Source organism: Chanodichthys erythropterus, chromosome 3 (assembly GCF_024489055.1).
Source record: "Chanodichthys erythropterus isolate Z2021 chromosome 3, ASM2448905v1, whole genome shotgun sequence".
In the NCBI taxonomy this organism is placed as follows: Eukaryota; Metazoa; Chordata; class Actinopteri; order Cypriniformes; family Xenocyprididae; genus Chanodichthys; species Chanodichthys erythropterus.
The window spans coordinates 42,039,847-42,065,847 of record NC_090223.1 but is presented as its reverse complement, the minus strand read 5'-3'; the positions used below and the strand labels follow the sequence as shown (position 1 = coordinate 42,065,847).

General features: G+C 37.9%; 1 protein-coding gene across 10 annotated transcripts in view; it reads left to right on the top strand.

Annotated features, from left to right (window-relative positions):
• The window catches only part of arhgap23a (Rho GTPase activating protein 23a), a 75,314-nt gene that overhangs the window by 32,508 nt on the left and 16,805 nt on the right, over positions 1-26,001 (top strand). For 7 of the 10 annotated variants that reach the window (XM_067382350.1, XM_067382353.1, XM_067382352.1 and 4 more), the window contains exons 2-7: positions 9,668-9,865; positions 12,641-12,665; positions 16,275-16,367; positions 19,048-19,126; positions 19,605-19,665; positions 21,870-23,589. In XM_067382350.1, coding sequence (XP_067238451.1) covers positions 9,668-9,865; positions 12,641-12,665; positions 16,275-16,367; positions 19,048-19,126; positions 19,605-19,665; positions 21,870-23,589 — 2,176 coding nt within the window. Of the gene's footprint in view, positions 1-9,667; positions 9,866-12,640; positions 12,666-16,274; positions 16,368-19,047; positions 19,127-19,604; positions 19,666-20,937; positions 21,013-21,869; positions 23,590-26,001 lie in introns of those variants that run through there. The other 3 variants (XM_067382348.1, XM_067382347.1, XM_067382354.1) reach the window with 2 other exon arrangements.

Here is a 26,001-nt window from a genome sequence, read left to right as displayed (position 1 = left end):
GTTAAAAATGAAGCAAAGGTATTTAAAGGGTTAGTTCACCCCAAAATGAAATTTCTGTCATTTATTACTCACCCTCATGTCATTTCACACCCGTAAGACCTTTGTTCATCTTCAAAACACAAATTAAGATTTTTTTAAATAAAATTTACACTTTCAAATGGCCAGAAAAGTACTAAAGTTCATGTAACTAAAGTGGTTTAACCTTAATGTTATGAAGTGATGAGAATACTTTTTGTGCGTGAACCCCCCCAAAATATCGACTTTTCAACGATGTCTAGTGATGGGCGATTTCAAAACACTGCTTCATGAAGCTTCGGAGCTTTATGAATCTTTTGTTTCGAATCAGTGGTTTGGAGCGTGTATATTGTATATTGTGTAGATATTGTTAAATAAAGTCTCTATTTTGTTATTTTTGGCGCACAAAAGTATTCTTATCGCTTCATTACATGAAGGATGAACCACTGTAGTCACATGAACATGTATGTTTTTAGCTTTCTGGGCATTGAGAGTGTTAATTATCTTGCTGACAATGGAGGCCTCACTGAGCCATCAGATTTAATCAAAAATATCTTAATTTGTGTTCTGAAGATGAAATAAGGTCTTACGGGTGTAGAACGACATGAGGGTGAGTAATTACTGACATAATTGTAATTTTTGTGGTGAACTAACCCTTTAAAATCCAATGCATGTAAGGCAGATTAATGACATCTGGTGGGAGAAAAAAAGAAAATCATATGTAATGCTGTGGAGTGACCACTAGATGTCTTTATAGCCCTATATAAATATTGATGTAGGACTGTGTATTCCCTTTTTGACTATTTTCAGACATAGTTACTTGCTTTTTCAGACATAGTTAGGTTTTGCATTAGACATTTTGAAAGACTACTTCATCCTTCTGATTGTAGATTGTACCCAAAAAATTTGCTCTGTATTGTCATATTTCCCATTCCTTTCTTTTGGAAGACCAAAAGTGTGATTATTTGTTTTTAAGAACATTTAGGCCCAGTTTCACAGACAGGGCTTAGATTAAGCCAGGATTCGTTCAATTAGGACATTCAATTAGCTTATAAATGTACCATTACTGGTGTGCACCTTGAGACAAAACAATGGCACTGACATATTTTAAGATAAGTCACTGCAAGTTGCTTTCAGTTAAAACAGCTCAAACAGGCATTGTCTTAAGCCTTGTTTGTGAAACGGGGCATCCACATTTTTGTGTGTGTGTGTGTTAAGTTCATATAGCAAGTGCCACAAATGTTACCTACTGGTATGTTGTACCATTCCAATGAATTAATAGCCTTTTTTAATTCAAAATATAACATCTAAGATAACTGGAGACCACCAGAGGGTTTAAGTTGATATAAGTTTTTGTTATTACTCCCTTTTGCCCTCTTGGCTTTAGAAGAGCAACCTCTAAGCAATAACATTTTCTTCTGGAATTGTTGACACACAAATGGATGTGGATTGCATAGCTCAGATAATTTCATATGGAAAAAATGTGATGGGAAAGGAGTTCATATTCACTTTAAATCACAGACTTTTGTGTCTTGGCAAATCTGGCTACAGGGTAAGATGTCTTTTTTTTTTCTTTGAGAATTTGTGGTTATTGTTCTCTTTAGTTCATACGAGGTTGAGGAAAAGGAGGATGAGCTTCAGATTAGACTGCAGGAAGTCTTGAGATTCATATTTAATTACTAGAGCTTATGTGTTTTCATCCCCAAACACACCTCAGGCATGTGTGTGTGTTTGCTCCATAAAAAACTTTCAATGCATACAGGATATTCAAGATCAGCCTTTGTGCATTTAAATATAAACTATGTGGCATATATGTGATTCACAGTGACTTGACTTAATCTTCAGCCCCTTCATGACACCTTCACCTAACGTGATAAACTGTGTGTGTTGTGTTTCGTGTATTGTGTACATGTTCTGGCTGTATGTTGTCGTGCCGGTACACGTTTAACAGTGTGGCAGGTGAAACCAGTCCGTCCTCATTTGTAACGGATCTCAGGTGTGTGTGTTTAGTGAATGAGAGGGAAATGTCTCACCGATGGCCAGCTGCCTGCCTCTCTTGCACACACACTGGAGGCCTGCCTGTTGGGTGAGATTTTCCACGGATGTGTGTGTGTGTTAGTGTCAATATGTGACCTGATAGATGATATGTTACTGTGCATGTCTTGTGTTGTGTTGGTGTGATTGTGTGTGTGTGTTGTTTTATAGCAGCTGTTTTAGTCTAGCCTCTGAGAGCAGCTGCAGTGAGGTGACTGGCACCCTGTGTTTTTGTCTGCCATTCTGGGTTTTCTCTCAGTCTTTTGGTTTTTCTTTCTTAAAGTGGTCATTCCTCCATTTGTGTGGGGTTTTTTTTTAGTTAGAAGGAATATGTGCTGTTTTTTTGTCCTTTTTAGACTTTTAGGAGCTATTATTTTGCTCTTTCTCTGAGGGGACTTTTAGAGAGCAGGGGGTTTTTGCATTGCTCTGTTGATTCCTGTTTCGACACAGACACACACAGTCGAATGGTCTTTCAGAGCTGCTGGGGCTACAACATTTTGTTGGAATACATGGACTTTTTAGTACTGTCTAAGGCTTCAGAATTTTTTTCCTTCATGTCTTTTTCTTGATGGGACAAAGAATTGAGTGAAAAAAGATGAAAATGAAATGGAAAGATTAGATGATACAGAAAACTGAGAGCTCTGAGGGGAAAAAGGCAAAGGTTTTGTGTGCCAGGTGGTGATGAGGGCTGATGGGAGAGACTACAGAGATGACCATGATAAAGAAAGAGATGGAGCCAGAGGAATATAGACAACCAGAAGAAAAGCAAGTCTTATGCAATCGTACACTTTGAGATATGCTATCTGAAGAAACCAAAAAATGGACTTCATTCGATAAGACTAACGGGGCATAAAAAAATATAATTTGTACATTATAACAATAGGCTTTAGTTACATTACAGCAAGGAAAATGATTTTATGAAAATGTGAAGCAGTTTGTATTAGAGGGCAGGACATTCTCATTCTAGCCTCTGATTGGACAGAACTCTGTGCAGTGCAGGATGAGTCATCAAGATTTACATTGAGTTTAAAGTGCTAAAAGTGATTTTTTTTTTTTTTGTCCATTTTCGTTCAACATGGCTTCAAAACTAACAAACATGGACTAAAAGCCACAAAACTCTTATTTTGATTTCACGAGGCATTTAAAAAGAGTAGAAATAGGCATATAAGAGTGTGATAAAGAATAACTGGTGAGCAGCAAACAGATACAGACAAGAAGGAGTGATAAAGAGAAAGATAAGTGAATGAGTGAGAGAGAAAGAGAGAGAGAGGAGACAGCAAGCGAAAGAAAAGCAGGAGGGCCGGCCCACTCATAGTGACAGAGAGCCAGAGTTTAGAGTTTGTCAGGAGATGACAGAGTGGAGAGAGAGAGACAGAGGAGAGCTGAATGGTTTAGAAAGTGAAGGAACGGAAGAAAAAAGACTGAAGCAGAGTAAGACGGGGGAAATTGGTGCATAAAAAACTTGGATTTAATTAATTTTTCCATTCAGCAGCCGGCTTCCCTGGATCTACATCTTGCCAGCACTGCCACGTGCTCGCCACACACACACACACACACACACACACATTTCAGGGACTGCCAGACAGGGGTATGTGGCTGCATCCTGGTTCGCACTCATCTCTGGATATGCCTCTGTGGTTGTAACACTCGTCTGCGTGCGTGAGCATGGGAGGTGCGGAGCTCATCAGTGTGATATGGAACTATCAGTTTAACTCCGGAATCCTTTAAGAAAGTTCACCAGCATGGATTAACAAATTATGAGGAGATTTGGGCATGTTCAGCAGGAGCCACATCTGGAATTTCTCCTCTCTTTGGGAGAGGATGGACACATCTTTAACTTGACTTGTAGTTTTTTACCTTTCCCTATCTCCGGTTGTCCAATTCTTCATTTTTTTTCACATCAAAAGGTCTTATTGGTGGTTTTGTGAATGCGACTGGTCTTTTTGTGAGCCCTTGCACACTCCCGTGCGTGTTTATGTGTGATGTGGTCAGTGGGTCAGGTGCCGTTGATGATGCCCACTGTGTGCCCGCGTGTAGAGGGTATGGAGTGGTGTTTTCAGGATGCGGTGGGGGTGGACTGCAGCTCTCCAGAGCCTCGCTGTATCTGGGTGGCAGTTTTACATGGGGATTCACCACAAATTAATGTTTCGAAAAATGACACTTCTGAAAGCAGAAATGGCATCAGTGCCAGAAGAGCACTGCTGAGACGTTCACAAACCTGCAGGGTAAGCTGTTTATATATGTATATATATGTGTGTGTTTTACTTTTATTTCTCATCAGAGTCAGAAATCGGCCAGGGTTTTGAGCAAAAATGCAGCTGAACATTTCAAAAAAGCCCATAAATATTTAAAATGTTTTTATTCTTAAGTTTTTTTTTAAGTATTTGTGTTGTGCGTGTTTTGTTTTTTAACGTTTGGAAAAAATGCCCTCATAAAGGCAAAAGAAGGTCAATTTCAGGGGACAGCGTTTTTTATTGGCCCTTAAAATAGTTAATTCTGACACTATTTCTAACTTGCATTTCTGTTTTATCTGAGATTTTTAACCACAGAGATAGTATAGTGGGAGGCTAGATACACTAATTAGAAAGTAAAGGCACCAGATAAGGGGTTATAAAGACCCTTCGGGTGACTGTATGCTTGTGTGTGTGTGTGTTAAACTGAGTGGTTTTGCTTCAAGCACCTAGATTATAGGATATAGTTAGGGAATGTCTAGGTCTGTTGTGTAAATGGGAGTCTATTTGTGTCTGTGATTGTTCTGTTGTGTGTTCACACACTTTAAGATATTTGTAAGACATATTCTCTGGAATAGTTTGGGATGGGATGGGATGTTCTTCATAATTTTGCATACAGACAGCTGTCGGCCAGACACACTCTCATATGAGACAGTAACCCAAACCAAACTCAACCGCTTTCAAATATGTGTGGTTGGGCTGCCCATTCAGTTGGATTAATTACTCCATATCCTCCTAAAAAAGCAAACTGTGCATCACCATGTTTGAACAACCATCATAATCCGTTCAGAGGTGAGCCCTTCCATTCCATTGAAAAAAAAAAAAAAAACGTCTCTAGAAAAACCTGATAATGAAGGCGAGGAGCCATGTTGTTTCAATTAGACCCGCCTGTATTTAAATGAAGCTGCCGGGTTTCATTCAGATTTACTGTAAGGCTTAATGCTCCACTTTTCTTCTTCAACTGTGTGTTTCTCTTGGTTTATTAGGCTGAAACAGAAGGTTGCCAGGTGGTGTCCTTTAGCAAGGCTGTGTTAAAATACACAAGCTCTGGAGGTGCATTGTAGGGTTACTGAACGTTTTGTCAGGATGGACTATAGATGATACACAGCACATTTTGTGTCAATCAGACCAATGACTTAGGACAAAAAAAAAAAAAAAGAAAAGAAAATTCAGAATTTCAAAATGGTGGACATGTTAGAAGATCTTTGCACTCTTTATAGTGCCATGTGTGGCCGATTGCCATAAAATTTGGTACACCGGCTCGTTATAATTATCTGCATATGCATACCAGTTTTCATAATGATCAACAATTTGCATTTGAAATAATTGACTTCTGAATTTATTTTTGTTTTATCGATTTATCCAGAAAATGTTGACATTTTAGTATGAGTATGTTAGAATTTGTAGCAAAGAAGCTTTAACACTTAATTTGAATTTCCTCGATCAAACAGTCGCAGATACATGAGTGCTTTTTTGGTTATAGTGCCCCCTATTGGTAGAATTTGACTACATTGAACTAAATAATAAGAATGTCAGTGCAAATACCTTTGGTGCTTGGACCCCTAATAAGTAAGTAGTCAGTTTTCAGAAATGACCCTAAGTGACTTATAATAGACTTAAGGACAATCCCCCTGGATTTAGATGACTTGCTCGAGGGCACAATGGTGAAAGCTAATGTATCAGTTTTAAACCTACAACGTTTCAGTCACCAGTTCAAATGTTTAACCACTATGCCATACCACTTCAGCAATTAGCTGATTGTAAGCAGTGTTGCTATCGTTAGCTAAAACTATTATTTTATGAAATAAAGCTGAAATAAGATATAAATGTTAGATAAAAACTTTAAACAAAAAATCCATGCTCATGATATCCATCAAAATAATGTCTGTTTAGTACACTATATGGTTATCGTATGATTACAATCATCTAGAGTGTAAAAAAGTCTATTTGATATATTAAAATCATGTTGACATTCAAGTCACCCTGCAGGATACAAGTACATTCATTCATATTCCCTGCAGTTCTGTTTATTTTTTTAAAATCCTGGATTCAAACATTGCTGTAAAGGTGGAAAACCCTGTTTAACGGAGCTCCAGCGGAACTGAAAGAGCTGACAGACGGGTTTAAACTCACACATACACACACCTCTTCTCAGTCATGTGTGTGTGTTGCAGTCATAGGGCAGGGTGTCAGGGATTAAACACTCAACATTAATTACGCTCAACTTTTCAGCAGGATCACCCACTCAGCTGTTTGGAGTGTATTGTTTCTGGCGACTGTCTGTGAGCTTGTGTATGTAAGCATAGCCTGCCAATAGAGGACTCGAGACATAATAAAACACTCATCAAATGAGGTATTTGAGAACATTTAGTTATATACATTCATAAGTCAATGTCCACATTACGTTTCCAATTCTCCCTGATTTATGACCAAATTACCCTGAATCAACACTAGAAACATGTCACCCCCAGAGAAAAATGTGTCGGGCGTGTGTTAACCCATCATCAGCTGGTCATAAACTATGACCTCAGCCCAACTTCTCGCCTGAATGAATGTTGGATGTTGAGCAGAAGTCATCAGGGTACATTAGTAGTGCACAACACTACGATTTTAACAGGTGAAGCAGACAGTTTTATATTTTCATTTATGAATTTACCTGATGTTTGGTTGTGTAGACAAACACATATAATATAAGAGTTCTCCTTTTCATAAGATATTACTATTTGACTTCAGAGAAAATATCTTGAATTAATTTGGTTTTGTTTTTGTTATAAGCATAAGTCTAACAAAATGTAGTAAAGTTTATGTATAAAACAAAATCAAAAACTATTTCCAATGGTCTGTAAAAAGTAAACTTAATTCAAGGTATATTCCCTAAAATCAAGCTATTATTTTTTTATTTTGTACCTAATATCTAAAATTCTATTGCTTCTCAAGTGCAATGCATATTTGTACTGGAAAATTTGACACAAAAAAAAAAAAAAATATATATATTTAAAGGACATCATTTTCTGGATTGCAACATGTCAGTGAACTTCTCAAAAGCTTTAATGGGAATGTACTTGTTCTTGGAGAACATTGGGAGTTCTCTCTGACGTAAAAGAGATGACTTGTTTGATTGTAGTACTTGGTTTCCTGGAGAATACATTTCTAATCCCATTAAAAAGTTAGTGATGAAGAAACACATTACAAAAACAGAATGTGGAGGAAAAGGTTAATGCTTTAAATGGGTGGACAATACTGGACATAAGGAGATGTGTGCATGTGTTTGTGTGTACACTTGTGTGTTTTTGGGGGGGGGTAATAACAGGGTTTGGTATTCTCAGTGCCGGGAGGAACCTTGTGGTCGAAACCTGCGTGTTGGAGCTTGTTGGAGACGGAGCTCTCCGTCTCTTTCTCTTTCTAAAGCTAGCCTCTCCGTCATTGTCTGAACATGTCCTGGCTTAACGGTAAATGTTATGGAATTCACACATGCCCCTGTACATTCATCCTGTCACTTACACAGCCTTATTGTGTCTTTCACTTTTATTTGTTTCTCTAATCCATTGAGCAGGCCCACGCGTGCATGAACTCTGCCGAAGAATTTGAATGGAGAAAGAGTCTTAATATCTTTACAATGTATTTGCAAATTAGCTCTTATTTTAAGAATATTTTCAAACTCTTGCGTGTTTATTTATTAAATGTTTTAGCTAATTTGATTTTTTTCAGCCATCATTACGAGACCTCAGCTCTGTTTAATATGAAGTGATTAGATCCGTTCTACAGATTTTTCCAAAAAAATCACTGCAGAATATTAGTCAAATGTCTTTTCACTCCTCTTTCTTTCTCAAAATAGTACAGGGATTATTCACTCAAGATAAATTGGGTGGTTCCAAACCTGTATGACTTTCTTCCATAAATCAGTAGTAGAAATAAATAAGAAGTTTAGCAGAATGTTCTTGCTGCTCTTTTCCATATAACGAAACTGGATGAAGTGGATTGAAAATATTCACCGAAAATCTCGACCAAAAAATATGGCCACCATCATATTCATTGTATGGAAAAGAACATTTTGCCTAATATCTCCGTTTTTGTTCCATGGAGAAAGTCCATTCATTCAGCTTTTGAAAGACATGACTAAATGATCATTTCCTGGTGAACTATCCCTTTAATAAGGGAAAAGCAAATTAAATAAAAACATTACATCATTCCACACAATATGCGGGACTGTTTAAAAAGGAGTGTTACCATTTGTCTATATGTGTGTGTTCATGCGTGCAAGTTGGTAAGAATGCAAGTGAAAGAGAGAAGGTTCAGACATAAGCCCAGCCAAATGAAAACAGCGTGTGAGACAGAAATAGAGTGAGAAACAGAGAGGGGGCGAGGCTGCGGTCGGTGTCACGACCGCTGGATTATAGAGTAGGACTTCTGCTGAGTGCAGAGAGATGTGAGGAGTAATGGGAGGTGAAGAGAAGAGGTTTGAGAAGTACATTTCTGCTTTGTATAAAATGAGTTGGCAACAACAACAACAACAACAAAAATCCCCTTCTGTTTGTATATATATGTATATGGTGACTGGCACCATCCTTGGGGAACTTCTGCCCTAACCAGATACTTCCTGTTATAGTGAAACCACAGGGCTGGTATGGCTGTTGATTTTAGGTTGAAGAGAAAAGAGGTATTTTCTTGCTAAATTAGGGGAATGATGTTACCTTTTAAATAAAACTGTTTTAATGCATTTGCCTGTTTTGTCCCAGTAATAAGGGGACAAAACAGACAAACTCTTTTTTTTATTTCATTTTATTTTTTATTTTTATTTCTGTAGAGATCCTTGGCCTTTGTTCCTACTATCTAATAAGAAACGTTCCTGTTAGCGGCCTCTTAAGAATTCCTAAGGGAATGTTGGCATCACAAAAATGACATCATGGTTCCCAAATGTGAAATGTTTCCCTTGCCCTCCCCCTTTTAGTTACTTTTCCTCACCTACCCACGTCTTGTTTGCACAGGTGGCGTAAGTAGACTGACAGATCCAAAACAGTTGGGACGGTCATTTGGAACAATATGGTGTTATTTCTAGCAATTATCTGCCAAGAGTATTCACCAATTATCCCATTAAAAGTGATGTGTTCATTAACACAGATGCATTTCATTTACATTTATGCATTTAGCAGACTTTTTTATCCAAAGCGACTTACACTGCATTCAAGGTGTACATTTACATTTTATCAGTTCTTGCTTTCCCTTGGAATCAAACCCATGACCGAGCTACAGAAGAGCTTTTGCATTAGACACACTGCATAAAAAGCATTTGCATTAACTACAGTGTTCTATGTGACTTGTAATCCCAATGGAATTTTGGACTTAGTAACTACACATATCAATAGCAAATGTCTCTATGTTTCCTACAGGCAAAGGGGCGGAGAGATGGGATCTCTTCATCCAGTGAGAACCCTCGGCCGGTGGTCAGGAGCGGGGCAGATGGGCTGGGCATGTCCTGGCAGGGTCCACGTACACTGGTGCTCCACAAGAACTCTCAGGGCTTTGGCTTCACGCTACGTCACTTCATCGTTTACCCGCCAGAGTCTGCCCTGCACACCAGTTTCAAGGTGAGGATGCCTGCTATCACAAAATCGAGCCCTGACTAATCAGAGTAATTCAACAACTGAAATAAAACTTCCAATAAGATGTAAACTCAACAAACTGTCCCTGTCTCTGAACTACAAAGAGTAAAAGATAGTTCACCAAAATTTACAATTTCCCCATGATTTACTCACCCTCAAGCCATCCTAGGTGTATATGAATTTCTTCTTTCAGCCAAACACAATCGGAGTTAAATTAAAAAAAATATTCTGGCTCTTCCAAGCTTTATAATGGTAGCATTTTTTAAGCCCAAAAAAGCACATCCATCCATCATACGGCTCCAGGGGGTTAATAAAGGCCTTCTGAAGCTAAGTTCACCCATCAGCCATCCGCGCGTTCACGAGAGAGTCGAGTTCCGGCATATGACGTAGGAGTAGCGTAAGCTTAGGTGGGAGTTGAGGAGTTGATATTTTTCTTACAAAAATGCATCACTTTGCTTCAGAAAACCTTTATTAACCCCCTGGAGGCGTATGAATTATTTCTATGATGGACGGATGCGCTTTTTTGGGCTTAAAAAAAAATTTGGTACCATTCAATCCCATTATAAAGCTTGGAAGAGCCAGGATAATTTTTAATATAACTCAGATTGTGTTTGGCTGAAAGGAGAAAGACATATACACCTAGAATGGCTTGTGGGTGAGTAAATTATGGGATAATTTTCATTTTTGGGTGAACTATTCCTTTAAGTTGTGCTCAAAACTAAAAAACTAAAAAAAAAAGGCTCATCCATGGCATCAATTTGTTTTAACAGGAACCTTAATTTTTAAGGGTTTAAGCCATTTTGCCAATAGCATTTGGTCTAACAAGTACTTGACTTTAGAGAGATCAAAAAATGGACGGCTTATACAAAGAAAGACATGAGATGTCTAAAAATCATGTCTGGTCACATGACATGTAAAATGTGAATATGTGCAGTTAAATGGCAAGAGCCATTTTACCTGATCTGACCCTTCACAATTACATTGTTGATGTAACCCTAATATATTTAGTCAGCCTGATTCAGTCATACAAAATACATTGACTTCAATTAAAAAAACAACAAAAAAAAAAACGCTTTTCCATCACAGGAATACATTAAATATATCAAAATTGAAAACAGTTTTTTTAAATTGTGATGATATTTCACAATATTCATAATTTTTACTGTATTTTTTTTTTTTTTCAAATAAATGCAGAGACTTCTTTCAAAAACATAAATAAATCTTACCAACCCCAAACTTTTGATTGGTAGTGTACATTATTGAGAGCAGGCTACAGATGTTTGGATGGTGTGCGTGTACATGATGATGGAGAAACAAAGCCCCATTATGATTGGTCTATACAACATCTCTTCTCTGAGCAGCTGCTGTTTGCTTTTCTTAGTCAAAAGGCCTATTTTGTGTCACTCTGAGCTGGGCCGGGCCGGGCCGTACCAGGGCTGCTGGGACAATGTGTTCTGGTCCATTCTGTTCTTCACTGTTCCCAGTGTCCACATGGTCACATGACTGTGTGACTCTCTCCATCTATCACCCCATCAACTCCAAGATAATGCACACGTGGACTTTCATTTTGATCTGTGGGTTGGATGTTGGTTATAAATCTTAAAGTTGTGGTCACTGTCCGTCACTCCCGACCCATCTGTTTGCCCCTCTGTCTGTCTTTCTCCCGGCACGGCAAAGCCTCAGTATTGTGTGAGTTTGTTAGGAATGAGCCCAGTCAGCGCAGACTAAACATTGGGCTGCCCACTTCAAACTGCCTGATCAGCATTGCACGTGTGTGTGATTTGAGCCTCTGGTTTGCAGTCTGGTTATTTTGTGAGGGTGGTGCATGTGTGTTATCTAAACTGTGTCTGTTGCAAATAAAGATGCACAGTGAATATTATGAATACTATGTCATCGCCAGCACAGATGGGAACGATTAATGTCATTGCGGCTCTTCTTGCGGAGGTGTGTTTATGTATGTTTGTGGCTAAAAGCAGCAAATTCACTCCTAGAGTGGTCCATTTTTCCCAGTGCTGACCTCTAGTGCTAAGACAGTGCTCATATCACACAACTAATAATGTAGATGTGCAATGAAGTCATTTCATGTTTTTGTTCTTTATAGGTGTCTATGATGCACAACTGATTGATAACTATTGGCTTCTGATTCATGTTACACCCCAAAGACATTAAAGGGATAGTCACCCAAAAATGACTACTCACCCTTATATTGTTCCAAACCTGTGTGAATTTCTTCTCATGTAACACAAAAGAATTATTGAACCATATCTTCCCCACTCTTTTCAATGTAATGAACGTGAATGAGGACAAAATAACAAATAAGCAGCATAAAATATGATATAGTGCACCATATGACCAGCATATTACAATAATAATAATAATAATAATAACAACAGCTTTTTAGTTTAATAGCTTGTCTATTTTTGAAGCTTTAAAACTCATCTTCATCCTCATCATTGTAATTGCATGGAAATGAGTCAGTGACCAGCATATTTGTCTTCCAAGGCAGAAAAAAAGTAATTTTGAGGATGAGTAAAATTTAAATTTTGAGGTGAAACTAAAATTTTAAAAAGAGAACTATTTGTTAAATACTCCAAGACTCCACTGTCATTTCTCTTAAATGATTACTTTAAGTACTTATTACAGAGGATAATAACTCAATTAAGTGTTGTGTATTCTGTGAATGACTATTAAATCATTTAAGTTTAAGGCCAACTAGTTATTTTACAATGATCTAACTCTCCTCTTATTGTTTCCTGTTAGGATGAAGAGAACGGGAATGGAAAGGGTGAGTCTTTCTTTTATTTTTCTGTTTTTTTTTTTTTTTAAGTCTTATTCACGTCATGTGAATTGAATTGAAGTCATTTGCACTAATTTCTTACAATTTGAAGATGATTTGTCACTTATCTGAGTTGACTGAACTTCACGTGACTTGATGAACACTTTGTTTTTCTCATTTTTCTGTTTCTTCCTCTTACCTACATTATCATCCTGTTGTTTCCTTTTATTTCTCAGTGACTGATCTGAGATCAGTTTGTGACAATTTAGTGTCACATGATCAATGATCAAAGATTGATTTTTTTTTGTTGCATGGCGCCCCCTAGAGTAAGTTTCCGTTGATGCACACTCAAGGTGTCCATCTGCATTCAAATCAGTCTGGTTTAAGCAGGGTTACAGGAAGAAGCACAATTGATACGAGATATATACCATATAATTTGCAAGTCATGTCATATGAAAAATGTTTCCTTATTTCCATATTAAACAAAACAGATATCATGTCACAGTACTATATATCAATGTACTTGTACATGGAAACAGATGCAAAAATTAAATGCTTGTCCAGATCTCCAGTGAGAACTTTTACTGTTGGTTTTGATGTCTCATGACACTTTACATATTGTAATAATGCCATAACACTGGTCTGGATCCCATGCAATTTTAAGGCATCTAAACTTTTGAACTAGTATCTTGAATGAACAATTCAATGACATACAGTTTTCTTGCCGTTACATTGTAATTGATGCAATCTTTATTTTGAAGCATCAAGTTACTTTCACAAGGTGATTTATTCTATTTTGATTGCTACTGTAGACATCATTGTTTATATCTGAACTATAAACTTTTACATCAGTACTACTGCAATAATTTGAACATTGTACCAGAAATAATGATACTGTGGTTGAAAAGACTATTTGTAAAGCTGTTTCATAACTATATGTGACAACTGCTCTCTCGGGTCAGATTTGAATGTTTCGATGTGATCGTATTTGTCAAAGGTTTAATAGACATAACCGAATCATTGACATTTTGGAATAAGATCGTGTGGGTGTTTGAATCAATATCGAAATCTTTTAACGATTAATCGCACAGCACTACTCACCCATATAGAGGTGCACAAACACACACACACACACACATGCATCTACACACAGTCCACACACACACTGTAGCTTCAGATCATAGAGATTTGTGAAATGAAAGCTGCTTTTGACAGATAATCTTATGAAATAAGACAGGTATTGATGCCTCACAGTTTCTAGATCAGTTTTGCATTACTACCTCAACCTGTTTGTTGACTGTAACAGTCTGTTCTCATCTTATCAAGTCATCATGAGACGCTGGCATCAGTATGAGCGAAACACATTCCTCAGTGCCAATCTACACATCTGTGAATGTGTGTGTCTCTGAACGGTGAGGTCCACAGTGAAGTCCACTAGTGAAATAGATTACTTTTTCCCCTAATCTTTATTTAGATTTCAAATTAGGCAAACACAACACACAATGCCCCAAAATGGAAACAACAGTACAGTGAATTTAAATGAACAAAAGTACAGTGGCACGCGAAAGTTTGGGAACCCCTTGCAGAATCTGTGAAAATGTGAATCATTTTAACAAAATAAGAGAGATAATACAAAATGCATGTTATTTTTATTTAGTACTGTCCTGAGTAAGATATTTTACAAAAATATGTTTATATATAGTCCACAAGACAAAAAAATAGCTGAATTTATTAAAATGACCCTGTTCAAAAGTATGTGAACCATTGATTCTTAATACTGTGTGTGGTTACCTGATGATCCACGACTGTTTTTTTGTTTTGTGATGGTTGTTCATGAGTCTCTTGTTTATTCTGAGCAGTTAAACTGAGCTCTGTTCTTCAGAAAAATCCTCCGGGTTCACCAGATTCGTCAGATTTCCAGCATCTTTTGCATATTTGAACCCTTTCCAGCAGTGACTGTATGATTTTGAGATCCATCTTTTCACACTGAGGACAATTGAGGGACTCAAACTCAACAACAACATATATATATATATATATATATATATATATATATATATATATATATATATATATATATATATATATATATATATAATTTTTTTTTTTTTTTTTTTTCATTTAGTACTGCCCTTCAGAAGCAACATAGCAACATAAGACACTTAAATGTTTGCCAGAAGACAAATTAAGCACAATTTACCTTCAAATTCAAAAAGTTTTCACCCCCCAGTTCTTAATGCATCATGTTTCCTTCTGGAGCCTCAGTGAATGTTTGAACCTTTTTTAATAGTTCAGTTTGAGTCCCTCAATTGTCCTCAGTGTGAAAAGATGGATCTCAAAATCATATAGTCACTGCTGGAAAGGGTTCAAATATGCAAATAATCCTTAAAAACTGAAGAATCTGCAGGAGCTTGAGGATTTTTCTGAAGAACAGAGCTCAGTTTAACTGCTAAGAATAAACAAGACACTCATGAACAACCATCAAAAAAAAAAAAAAAAAAAAAAAAAACAGTCATAGATCATCCAGGTAACCACACACAGAAATGAAAATCAATGGTCATTTTAATAAATTCAGCTATTTTTTTTTTGTCTCATGGACTTTATATAAACATATTTTTTTGCAAAATATCTTACTCAGGACAGTACTAAATAAAAAATAACATGCATTTTGTATGATCTCTCTTATTTTGATAAAATTATTAACATTTTCACAGATTCTGCAAGGGGTTCCCAAACTTTCACATGCCACTGTAAGTAAAAACAAAATAATGTATTACAAATGAGTGTCAAAGACAAATATCCCTAATAATTAAAGTACTATAAAGGTAGTTGAAAAGGTCACAGCGGTTACATCCTAAAAGAAATAATAATATTAATAATAATACGAAAAATACAATGCAGTGCAAAAAAGGTATGAGGCAATCATATTCTATAAATCTAGTTTGTCATTACTGATAAATCTTATATTCCATTTCAGCCAAACATCAAATGTTACAGTGAACAGTGTCCAGTTTTCACCTCTGCAGGATCAAGCTTTTTGCTAGAACCAAGATGTAGACATGCATTCATTGTTATTAAGAATTATTCTTATTAAGATCACTAGTGAAGTGTTACTTCTAGTCTCATACAGATTTTTTCCCCCATTATAAACTGCATTAATAGCATGATGAAAAATGAATATGAATTACAAAATGATGCAGTATTTGGCTTGTTCGTCTTTCTGACAGCAGCACTCAAGCTGCATGAACTCCACATGTTTGTCAGACCTGATGATCATGTTCTCCAGCATGATTTAAGATGATAAAAAGAATATCTTGCTCTTCAGTGGAAGAAGATCTGACTGCCTGTACAAAGAGTCACATGATCAATCTCATTAATTTGACCTAGAAACATTCAGAATCTGAAATATTTATAATCATGTTACACCATAACAAACAAATTTACAAAATCTTTCTTCATTTTGAGGTTTAAATTAGATTTTGAATCCCAGATTTTTTGTTACATGGTCTAATATATTTGGACCCACTCTAATTTGTCTTCTGTTTTTGTACAAACGATGAATTTACTATGTGTTTGTCTATGGTTGTAAACAGGGTTGTGTTTGTGTGTTTCATGCAGGGCTCCATCGGAGTTGTCTGGAGCCCATGGACACCATCTTCGTTAAGAATGTGAGGGAAAAAGGCCCCGCCCACCAGGCTGGCTTGTGTACAGGTAAAAGAGAGAAGAAAATTGTGTGTGTGCAGCAGGAATGATGTGTTCATACAGACCACATGACATCAGACTAATGGCCCATTCACTCCGAGACAAATGTTTGGTGTGAAAATTCAGTGCAATAAACATTTTCAGTTCAATAAATGGCTGTTAATGTGTCTGTTCAGACTGATACAAACATTTTCATCCCTATTTGCACTAAAAATAACTCTTTTGATCACACGCCCAGAGCCGCTGCTTATTTACTTAGTGATTGTTATTAACAGAGGAAGAATCCAGATCCTCTTTTGTCTCTGTTCTCTTGTATTAGATGTTGATATCATAGCGAGTACAAAAACTTTTCTTCTCCATTACAAGCGACTGCAATTTGCATTGTCTTTTTTTGGGGGGGGGGGGTTGTGTGTACCGGGGTAACCAGTGTATTTCTGCTTTTCTATAAGCACCATCTACTGTCAGAAAATGGATGCATTTTCATTCAGCCCGTCTGCCATTTTTTTTTATTGATTTTTTTTATGCATTGGCCTAAACAGACAAACCACATATGATAATCTGACTGAATTCATGTTAGAGTGAACAGGCCTTGAGAGACTTTTTCAGTTTCACTGAAAGTCAACAAGGTGGTGCAAACCTCATATAACCCTGAAATTCAATGGAAAGTCAAGATAACTGTAGTTGTTGTTGACATGGTTTCAGTCCTGAGCACTTTTTAATCCACAGTTTACACATGTATGATTGCGTTTGTAGTGTAGTGTTGTTTGTAGCATGTGTGCGAATGGGTTTGTACACTTGCCTTTGCGTGCGTAACGATTTTAGCTTTGATTATACCCACCCCGGTGCACTCTTGTGAGTACATATGTGATCTCTTGTTATGACTTGCCCACTTAACTTGATGATGATCTGTTTCTTCTTTAGAGCCTGTCACAAATTTAAAGGAATGTGTCTTATTATGTCACCATACACACACATATTTGAAGCACTGATATTTCATGACACACTTGGTCATGCTTCCTGTGACTAATGATGTCAGCTGACTACCATGTTTGCCCTCATTGCATTCAGAAAAACTGAAAGAGTAAATCTGAACTTGAGAGAGAAACTGATACAGAGTGATATCTGTTGTGGAATATTGTCCTCTGTTGTGAAATGTGGTTTCTTATTCATGCAAAACACTTGACAGCATGACAGAAGGTGACTCATTATCTCTATGTGTATTTGTGTGTGTGTGTGTGTGTGTGTGTTTACGAAAGACACATGGTTGCTTGCCGGTCAATAAAAGGTCAATGAGGGCATGTTTTCCTTACCTGCTTTCCTTAAATTTTAACAATACAAGTTTGTAATAGGTTTAGCATATTTGTTGCTACTAGCATCTATTCTCCCATACACAATGATCTCTCACTGATAGATTAATATAGCCTTGATAATTTCAGATACATTATAATGTTTGAATTTATCACTAGGTCCAGATTTTTTGGGTATTTTATGTGATCATTTTGGTGTAAATTCAATGTAATTGATACAGTTTGTTATGTGGAACTAATGGCAGTTAATCGCATGATCAGATAATACTCAAAGGGTGAGAACTACATAAATAATGAGTGATCCAATTCTGAGGAAATCGAGTTTTCTGTGGAGCTCAGTGCACACATATTCTATGTCAACACAGGCGATGAATGCCACTGATCATGTTCTACCTCTGATTATTGTATTTTAATATGATTGGTTATGACTGGATAGGAGGCTCGGCCTCGGAGACTCCTCCGACAGACCGCCGCTGGTTGAGTTGATCCCATAACCTAACCCTGACATGAACCCAAAACACACCAACCATCTAAGGAAAACAGAGTGAACACATGGAATGAGTCTACTTAATTTTTATTATTATTCAAAGAGACTGCACACTCTCTCTATGCAGAAGAAAGTTTGCTTTAAAAATAAACTTTAAATACACTAAACCCAATTATAGAACTACTGATAAATTAATGCTTAAGACAAGAAAAAAGAATATATGCAAGTTTTATACTTTTGTGTGGATGACACTAATAGCAAAATACACTATTGTTCAAAAGTTTGGGGTTGGGAAGATTTTTAATGTTTTTGAAAGAAGTCTCATGCTCATCTAGGCTGCATTTATTTGATAAAAAATATAGTAAAAACAGTGATTTTGTAAAATATGAGTCAATTTAAAATAACTGATTTCTATATTAATATATTTTAAAGTTGTTTTTATTCCTGTGATGGTAAAACTGAATTTTCAGCGTCATTACTCCAGTCTTCAGTGTCACATGATCCTTCACAAATCATTCTAATATGATGATTTGCTGTTCTAGAAACACTTTTGTTGTTATTATTATCAATATTGAAAACAGTTGTGCTGCTTAATATTTTTGTGGAAACAATACATTTTTCAGAAAGTTCAAAAGAACAAAATTTATTTGAAATACAAATAGTTTGCTGAATTAATCTGCTAAATTAATTCGATTAGTATTGATTGTTTTCACATCCATATTTTCTCATTGTTTGACATCCAATATGATATTGGCTAGGAAAACATTTCTGGATTGTAAGGGATACTTGAGCCTTATTGATGGGGCTGTGCACATTAGACAAAAACAAAAAAGTTTGGGGAAACCCTGGTTTAAATGTTTATCATATAAGTGTGTTTTTGTGTGTGCATTTGCAGGAGACAGGCTGGTTAAAGTGAATGGAGAGAGTGTGCTGGGTAAGACGTACTCACAGGTCATTGCACTGATTCAGAACAGGTGAGCTCAAACGGCATAAAAAATTAATTTAAAATTAATTTAAAAAAAATTAATTCCACTTTGTTGCATGAGCTAATGCAAATTTGTGTACAATATCCACTAGCCTGGGAAGTAAATACATATCATGATTTCTTGATCTACAGCATTGTTTAAATTGTTGAGTTAAAAGTTGAATGAACAGAACATAATTAAACATTTACACAGTGTTGTTCATGTGAATTTTGTGACATTCTGCATGTTTTATGTAACAGAATGACCTCAGGCAGTGTTTGCTGTCTGAATGATTATGTGCATTACTTAGAAAGGTTACTGCTGATAATCGAACCAAATTGACCCCAGTGTGGCTTTGAACTCCACCCAAATCACAACCCAAAACGATTAATGGAGATAGATTAATGGAAACTATTAATGGTTTTCATACTGTATATATTCTTATTGAAACTCATGCTCTCTGGGTCTCTCTCACTTCTCTTTGCAGTGAGAGTGTACTGGAGCTCTCCATCATGCCAAAGGATGAGGACGTGCTGCAGCTGGTAAGTGTACGTTTGAGCATTTTTGACTTTTCTCATACACCTATTCATACCTAAACTTTACCTAACTGTCTTAAGAAGTGCATATATTCTATTCTATTCTATTCTATTCTATTCTATTCTATTCTATTCTATTCTATTCTATTCTATTCTATTCTATTCTATTATATTCTATATTTAGTGTTGGGGTAATGTATTACAAGTAACTTGAGTTACATAATCAGATTACTTTTTCAAGTAACTAGTAAAGTAACGTATTACTTTATCAATTTACAACAAAATATCTTTTTGTTACTTTTGTATCTATTTTTGTATCTATATTTTGTATCAAAATATCTTTTGTTACTTTTTCAAATAAGTAACGCAAGTTACTTTTTCACATTTATTGACTGACAGCTCTCCTGTCCTCATGTTGAGAGAAATAAAGTGCAGAGGTGTTGTGTGTAAACATTTGCTGGAAAACAAGGCAAAAATAGTGATTAAGAAAATGTTTTGTGACGTGAACATTTTGGTTTTATAGAGTATAGAATTTAGGTAATGTCTTGGTCTAGTTTGATTTAGCTAGTAATAAGAATAGCTAGTAAACCCGCAACCTTATATGTGTGTTCACATTTCCCACACTTTTAAATAGATGCAGAAACTTAGGTTTTACAATTCTAATATTTTTCAGACGTCATAACAGAGCAATGTGTGAGTCAGTAGGTTGCTTCAGCAGAGTCGTTGAAGCATTTCCATGCAAGAACTCAAACATCAGTCATGTCGTAAGCATGTATGCAGTCATATGACTGAACACACACAAATACTCACAAACATGTATGCATTCTTACACACAGCGCTCAAACATTCCCACTCGCATATTTTCTTCAGTGCACAAATTACCCAGTTGCTCACAAGATTGGACATGCACCTCACCAAAAGGCAAAGGGAAACCTTTACACATGTATGTGACATACAAACATGCTTTATACACACTTCAATAAATCTCTGTACTAGGGCACTCATACTAGACAAATTACGCATATAGCCTCCCAAGAGACCCCGCTCCTCTTTACTCCTTTATTCTTCCCTCCATGTCTTTCTTTCCTTCTCTCTGTCCTTCTACACACCCCTCCTTACACCCGCATCAGCTACATTCCAGAGATGACATCATCAGATATGTGGCCCCTCCCACACTCCCACAGGGTGGAGAGACGGTGAGAGAGGGAGAGAGAGAGAGAGGGAGAAAGGAGGGAGTTCAAGAGCATTGGTTTGGGTAGGGCTCACCATAGGCAGAAAGAGAAAAAGAGATACAGAGAATAACAGAGAGACGTGACAACGAGACATGAAATTGAGAAAGCACAAATCGGGACATAAGAGGTAAATTGAAGCTGTTAAAGAGAACAATATAAAGTAAAAGAGATGTTCGACACATTTGAGCTTCAGGGAATGTTTCTCTCGATTAGCGAGTTTCAATTCTCTGTGTTGGTTGTATTTGCATGTATTAGCAGACTGCATGTACTGTGCTGTGTTAGTCGATATGCTTGTCTGCATTCGGACAGCGTTTCGTCAGCCAGCCATGTCTCTGTTTTGTTAATAAATTCTTAATGTAGCATATGTTGGGTTTGTGTCAGTGTGTTTTGAGGTTAGTGTTGATGGAAGGCTGGTGCCTCTGGTCAGCTTGACATCCTGTCTACAGACACACAGGAGTCACAAAAATGTGTTGGAGTTAATGTCTAATTTTACTGATTTGTTGTTGTTTTTTTTTTTTTACTGGAAAAACAAAAATTTTTTTGCAGTGTGGTGAATCTCACATGAATCTCTCTCTCTCTCTCTCTCTCTCTCTCTCTCTCTCTATATATATATATAATATATAATTTTCATGTCTTTCCTGTTGATTTTCAGATAATTGAAGTTACAGTTGCCAAAGCCGTTTATTAAAATCATTATATTTTTATTATCATCACTGTCACCCAAATGTTTCTAGATAAGCCAGGTTTGGTTTTTAAGGTGTGTTTGTGTTGGTGTTTAAAAAGGTGTATAAGCTAGAATTACACTGAGACTGTATTATGATACAATCGAATGATCAGTATATAGTGAAGTTGTCTCATAGTCAGTATGTAAGAGAAATGATCATCTCTATGACCCCCTTTTTTCTACATATTTTTCACCTGTACTTCTTGAGGTCATTAACCTGTTGTATTCACTGTATTAACAGCTGTATTTCTCTCTTTCAGGCATATTCCCAAGATGCCTACCTAAGAGGGAACAATCCATATACAGGAAAGGCCCAAAATCTTCCTCCTCCACCCCCTGTCCTCTATCCTCCACGTACAAAATCCCAGCCTCCTGCGGGGTACTCCCCCTGCCCTGCCCCAGCTTCCTCACACATGGGACAAAACCAGCTGGACAACTGGAGCCGCTGGCCCGGCTCTTCCTCTGGTCCTTCTCCACCACTTGACAACCGGACAGTCACTTCCAGCAACGCTGTCTGGGCAGCTGAGTGTAGGAGCTGTGAGCCAGGAGGTGTTAGTCACAGTAGCCCTGCACACCGAACTGAGGAGATCCAGTATGGAATGACTGACAGGGGACAACAAGCTATCGGACAAATGAGAGGACGCTCAAACTCATCTTCTTCATCTTCAGGAGGAATTATGAGCCCATTGCATCATGCTCATCTTGCCAACCACAATGTGGGTACTGCCATGGGGCACACTAGTGGCCGCAAGGGAAGCCCACCATGGGCCAGCCCTTCTCAGTCAACATCAACACCCCCATCCAGCCGCAGCGAACACACCCAACAAGCCCTTTCCAACTGGTACTACAGCCAGGTACCAGGCCGTGAGCGAGAACGGGAACGGGAACGATCTAGTTCTCGCTCCATACTCCCACGCCATAGGAGTTTCTCACAGGACCGCCTGGGTGAGATTGGGAGGGCCAGGCGTTCGCAGCAAGCAGGCTTTCCCCATAGTGCATCACAAGACACATTGCTACTGCTTCAGCAGAGCTCTGCAGCATACGCTGATCCCTACTGGAACCAGGGAGACTGGCATGGTGAGCATGCATATGGACAGCACCCATCTGCAGTGGGCTATGGGCGCAAGTCCTCCGGAAACCTTATAGCAAGCCGGTACGGACACTCGGGACGTTCACTGGAAACTCTCGACAGAGCTGTGGGGATACTTTCACCACGACTTCACCACCAGGTCCAGCAGCCCCCAAACAGAACTGAAGGATATCCGAGATGTGGTGGACATTGTGGGCAACACGCAGAGTCACACCACCAAATCCAGCCCCACCAAACACAACACCATCAACACACACCTCAGCATCAAAACCTCACACAAGCAGCACACCAATTCTCATCTCAGACTCCACAACCACAGCAGGCAGCTCCACAGGCAAGACGCTTGCCTTCTTGCCAGAGTCTAGATGAGGAGCCGATTGGCTACCGTAGCTACAGCCCTTCTTTCAACCGCAAGACTGGCCGTATCCTGCAGCAGGCCCAGTCATTTAGAGACCCCTCTTATACAGGTCCACACCTATGGAGTCCTGCACCCAAAACGAGTCCCCCAGAGGGGCTTCCACCCTCGGCCTCTCCTTCCCCAGCCCCACCAACCACCTCCTCTAAAACTGCTATTCCCACACCCCCTGAAGGACAAGACAGATCTTACCGACCCACTAATCATGACAGGGGGGCAGGGGAAGCAACAGGTGAAGCCCAGACACAGGAAGTAGTTCTTAGGCAGAAACCACCCACCGGCCGCAGGGGTGCGAACGCCCTTCGACATCCACATTACGCCATAGCACTGGACTCCAGTGACCCTCTACTCTTTACCTCTGACCCTACGGAGCCCCCTGCCAAAGCAGAAAGTGCTATTTCTCATCGCCGCACGAATGGTAACCTACCACCACTATCCATAGAGGATGACTCCCTCGCGTCGATTCCTTTTATAGGTAAGTCCCTATTGCTCAATGGCTTGTTTCCTGTCATGTTCTCTTTTTCATCTACGATATTATTGTCTTTGCTGCTGAATACTTCACAATTTACAAACTTGTTCCTTCCAGTTCTCGGGTTATCCTTTCCCATCATTTGCTCACTCTATCCTGCACATGGTTGTTATTTTAACAAGGAAACTGATTAAGTATCCAGACACCATTAAAATAGACTGATGGGAATGTTATAGAATGACTATACTTGTCTTAATAACTCACAACCCCACTGGTCTTACCCTTCATTTCCTATGTCTGGTGAACCATTGTGCCTGTCTATGCATTAGGTAATTCTGGAATCTCCCATTGTTAGCCCGACAATATTAGTTGTCTGTGGCTGAATCAGACTTACTGGATTTAAATTAGTCCTATTTTTCTTTCTTCCTCTTCTTCTTTTTCCATTCCTCCATTGTCTCACCCAATTCCATCCTGTTTATACAGTTCTATGCATTTGGTAGACACTTCTATCTAATTTGACTTAAGACTACATTCTCTTGGATATTAACCCATAACGTTGGTGGGAACACTATGGAACTTAAGGATTTGATAGTTATGATGCTTTTTAATGTGAATTGTCTTGACATATTTACACAGTGTAGAAAAGCTGGTTGATTGACCAGGGCAAATTTGTGTGAATGCCTGTGTTTTATAACCTAGCCTTATTTTGGGGACAAAATAGCTGAAAAATATCCACAGATGTTGGCTAAATCTTACAAAACCAAATTAAAGGGACACCCTCAAATGGGAAAAAGGTTTATAAAGTAAATAATGTCTCAAGTTTTCTTTTAAAGGTAAGGCTAGGGTTGGGTTAGGGTTAGTTAATAGTAATTATGATTAGTTTTATTTGAAAACAGCAGATGTCTGTGTGTGTGTGTAGTTTGTGTGTTTGCTCTGGCCTGTTGCTTAAAGTGATCTTGTCTCTGCTTGCCTTTATTTCTAAACCAGAGTGCAAGAGGAAATCTGAAACAAAATGGCTGTTTGAATGCAAAGCATTCAAAACAAACCGTGAGAGACACGTAGACACCAAATATCTTACTGTTAAATGTGCTACACAGTTATATATGGTTGGCTATGAATCTCTGTTTCCTCTAATTATATGTTTATAGCACAGCTGGATTCAAGTGGAGTGCTATTGATTTTGCAGTTTCCTTAAAAGCTTTCATTCGGTCATTTGCTTTCCTTTAACATTGCATTAGAAGTTGTAATGGCAGCATTAGAGCAAAACCAATTAATTTTAGGGCTATTTCTTAGTGATTTTCAGATTGCTCTGACATTTCACTGCTGGACATCTTTTTGTCTGTTGATTGCATAAGCTGTTGTTAGTGCAGTGCTTTCATTCCTGAGGAAGGTTAAGCCTAAAGCCACTATGCTTTGCATTAAAGTGCCCCACCTTTTACCACTAAAGAGAAGCACGTTCCTGCTACTACACACCTGTACAGCACAACACGCCCCTCGCACAGAGTTAGAGCCTTCAGTTAGATTGCATTTGTTTTTATGTTCTTCTTTACGTTATGTATTTGTGTATGTTTAGGATTATTCCAAGAATGTAACTACATATTTATGATGGGAGCAAGGTGGGCGTGTCCCAGGCCCTGTTTTAGAGATTGATGAACGCAGAGAGGCATAACAGAGAGAGAACCAAACTGAAACTAACAGAAATGCTCACAAGCTGGGACATGTTACACCATACTGATAAAAACACAACAGACGGTTTGTCTTGCTCTACCTGCTGGAGTTGTTTGTACTAGACCTTCTCTTTATTGATTTGGAAACTATGTTATCGTGTTGGTTTAATTGGATGTTTAGATATTTATGGCCATATCTATATGAATCTACATCATGCAACAAACTTAAAGTCTATTCACGCCATGTCTGAATTTTCAGTGCCTATTCTGAAATCGAGAAGATTTTTGTCATTTTTATGAATCTTTTGAATTAATTTTGAATTCATGGTTTTAAATGTTCTGTTTTCATTTTCAAATTTTAAAGTTTTAGTTATTTTGTCACTTTATTAGTTGTAGCTTAGTAGTGAATGGTCAATTCATTCAGGTATCCAATATTTTTTCAGAGGAATGAGAAAAGTTTGAATTGTTTAGGAGTGAATGTAATTGTTTCCCATAGTGTGTGCTTTTTACGATCGTGTGATGAGCTGAGACTGGCAGAAGGAAGAGTGGCAGCAGGGAGCAGGGGTTTAGGGGTTAGGGGTGAAGGACACACACATACACACTCTCTCACAATCAGATATTACTGGACACAATCGACACACTCAGCTCTTTCTGTCCTCAATGTGGTCATTGTGTCTCCAATAAAAAGGGGAGGAGTCTTCACTCCACCAACCATTCACACACAAACATGATCACACTAACTCACCAGTCT